We start from the raw sequence: 3,119 nt of genomic DNA, 5'->3' as shown, positions 1-3,119 counted from the left end.
TACTAGGCCTGTTGTGAGTTGGCTCCCTAAGATTAGCTTCAATGTCAGGTGCTCTGGCCCGGTAGACTGGGGTGTGGTGCCCGGTAGACTGGGGTGTAGGACTAGCTAAAGGGCTAAATCTATTATGCGTCTCAACCGGTACACCGTAGCTTATAGGTCGCTTAGGACTGCTATAAACTGGGCTAGTTAGCTCGCTACAGCTAACGCTAGCAGATGTGTCCGCAACATCTAAAGTTACGAGATTACTCTGCTCTAACTGGCGGACACGGCCCTCCAGCAGAGCCAACCTATCCATGAGTAAGGTGCATGAAACGCAGGGAGCCATACTCACGGTATTTTCTGTCACCGAGTGAAGTTCCTGCTGTCTTCAGGGAAGTGGTCGCGGTATGCTGGAGTAGATTCCTTCCGACCGGTGCCGCCTTTCTCCGCGCTAGCTTCGTTGGCTTAGCAGCTAGCTAGCTGAGGGAGGGTGGTGAGACAGAGATCGGGTGATTTGCAAGTTAAATAGGACTACTTAATATGTTTGGGAAGTAGTAAAGAAAGCTGCAAAACAATTAAAAGCACACAGATAGAACGATACTTAGCTTTTTCGCAACAGCGAGCAGTCATCGAGAAACAATTGGTTTTTAATGTCTCCTTGACGCCTCCATGGCTTGAACTCACATTTTTTTTAAACTTATGAGGATCCCAAATACAGAAAAACAGGTGCCAACCGGCAAGAAAAGTGGGTTTTGCATAATATTAGCCCTTTAAAGAGTGCAACAGTAGGACACTTTTGTTAGCAACATTAGCTTAGCTAAATTAGCTACATGCTAACATTACATTTTAATGCCAGGTTACCCTATTTGCTGAAGAAAAAGACCATCAAACTTACAGCTACAACTGTGTAGCTGACTGACGGATAGTTGGCGGCGCGCCAGGCTATATTTTCATACGTGTGGCGAAGCCTGGCACAGGAAGTTGTACCTTCAGGGGTTGAGCTGGAACCTTTAATTTCTCCTACAATAGCAAATAAGAGTGACCAACTCCATGTTTCCTCATTTTTTCACTTCCTGTACATTGAGTGGCCATGTACCGAAATACTGTGGTCATGCACAGTGTGTTTGTGCAAGGCATGTATCACATAAGTCATCAGATGATGCAGCAGACCTGATTAAGACAGCGCTGCGTGTTCCTCCATGTTTAGATGATTGATCAGCGATGAGCAGATGATGTGGCTGTTATCTATCGAGATGATGAATCTGGTCTTGGCGATAGAGGAGGCAGGATGTGTGCATCAGGATGAACATTTAGTACCATAATGATGTGTTTGAGACCAAAATGAGGTACCACTCGTGTCTGTGGTGCATGGCGGAGTTCCCTTCAAAAATTGTGCAATGTGGGGACCACCCTCTCTGAATGACATACAGACCTGAAGGGGAATCTCAGGCACATGCACTACTACTATCAAGTTGTCTTTGGTTGTTCCTAAAGAGCTGCACGTCTTTTTCAAACTTCCTCATCCCTGAAATCTCACTTTTGTACTTCTTCATCAATCAACCCCCCACGCCTCCCCTCCTCCGCCTCCTGTCTCTGCAGCACACTTCCTTTCATGAATCAAATCCATGTCTCATTCTCATGTTATCTCCCTCCTCCCTCCCGCTCGTCTTCCTCTCTCGCCACTGATGAATGGCGTGCAACGTTACCGTCACCTTTGCCTGTACTTCCCTTTTCCTCGCCGATTGTAAGCACTCTCGCCGTTGTTTACGTCGTTGAGTCATGGCTTCACTTATCCGACTTTAATTCCTTTCTGGGATGCCAAATCGGCTCGTGTTCTATGCAGTAAACACCGCCCGCCTTGTCAGAGAACCACAAAACATGTATCTTGTTTTGATCATCGTCCACTTTTCTCGGCTTGTGCGATGGAGAGATTGACGAAAACAAGCACCAATCTTCCGTCTTCACCAACAAAATCGGAGGACTTCCGGACTGGCTGCCCGGCCTTCCACGCTAGTCTCCCCTCTGCAGGCGCTGTTCATCCCCGCTAACCCATGTGGTGCAGGCGTACTGTCCCCTGAAGGAATCCTCTTACCACAGGGCCATCCACGTGTTCGCCTACACTGTGGAGTGCAGAGGCCGGGCAGAGAGCTGGACGGCGATGTGCTCTCAGAGCCTAGAGGCCGAGGTGAGAGCTCAGCGGACTAGCAGGAAGCATGAGCCGGCGGAGGAGGCTCCTCTGTCAGCTAGCGACTGGTGTGACTCCGCTGAAGATTGGGGCATGGAAGAAGAGGGGGATGGTGGAGTTTTGAAGATGGACAAGCATGTCCTGAAGGAGGAACCAGAATTTTGCCAATCGCCTGAAGGGGACGTCGTCAACAGACTCGGCCTCCTCCATCTTGCAGAGGGGCAGGTGGACAGTCCCCTCCTGCGCGCCTTCTTCATCAGCGTGGTGGATGAGTCGGATGTGGCGGCGGAGGAGGAAGACGGGCTGGCGCACGCCGAGGATCTGCTGAGGGACTATGAGAGGAGAGAGGGCATGGCCGTGGGGGGCGGCGGGGACAAGGGCGGCGGGGACAAAAGCGGGGAGGAGAAGTACGAGAAGAGCCGAGCCCGTCACGGCGACGCCGTCTTCTCCAGGTTCACGAAAAGTGTCGGATTGAATTTCTGCAGTAAGAATGACAACAATAAGTGTTTCATAAAATGATTCAAATGTATTAATTAAATAAAGTTTCTTACTTTCTTTATCAAAGTGCTGGCACTCGCAGCCGCAACTTTCTTTGGTCCTATACTGGATTATTTTGCAGTCGACTCGTACTAAATAAAAAAATCTCAAAAGACTGAGTCAGTAACTGTGAGATTCTTTGTTTAGGCACTCCATTCCACAGAATGATAGTTAGCTCGTTTGTTACTCGCAATATTAACTTGTTAACTGAGATGGTATACAAAAAGTGGGGCTAAAGCCTAGTGTATACTCTCGCGTCACGTAACTTGCGTAGGCGACAACATCTTTCCCCCTCGCCCTGCGTACCTTTCCGCAAGGCTTACCTGCACCTCCCAAAATTCTAGGTTTCGGAGAGTGGTCATTGGTCAGTTTTTGCCAAGGAGAGTCCCTTTAACACAGGCTAGCACAAAATGTTTTG

At 48.9% G+C, this 3,119-nt stretch overlaps 1 protein-coding gene across 1 annotated transcript; it reads left to right on the top strand.

The window, feature by feature from the left end:
• Positions 1-1,873: 1,873 nt before the first annotated feature.
• pdcd2l (programmed cell death 2-like) lies at positions 1,874-2,683 on the top strand (the record flags this gene model as incomplete). The annotated part of the gene is given in 1 exon segment (XM_062046034.1): positions 1,874-2,683. A coding segment is annotated over 1 exon segment (810 nt), but the record flags the coding sequence as incomplete, so codon positions are not given.
• Positions 2,684-3,119: the final 436 nt, after the last annotated feature.

The sequence above is a fragment of the Entelurus aequoreus genome, linkage group LG04 (genome assembly GCF_033978785.1).
Source record: "Entelurus aequoreus isolate RoL-2023_Sb linkage group LG04, RoL_Eaeq_v1.1, whole genome shotgun sequence".
NCBI classification, from domain to species: Eukaryota; Metazoa; Chordata; class Actinopteri; order Syngnathiformes; family Syngnathidae; genus Entelurus; species Entelurus aequoreus.
The sequence above is the reverse complement of the archived record's forward strand: the minus strand, read 5'-3'. Positions and strand labels throughout refer to the sequence as shown.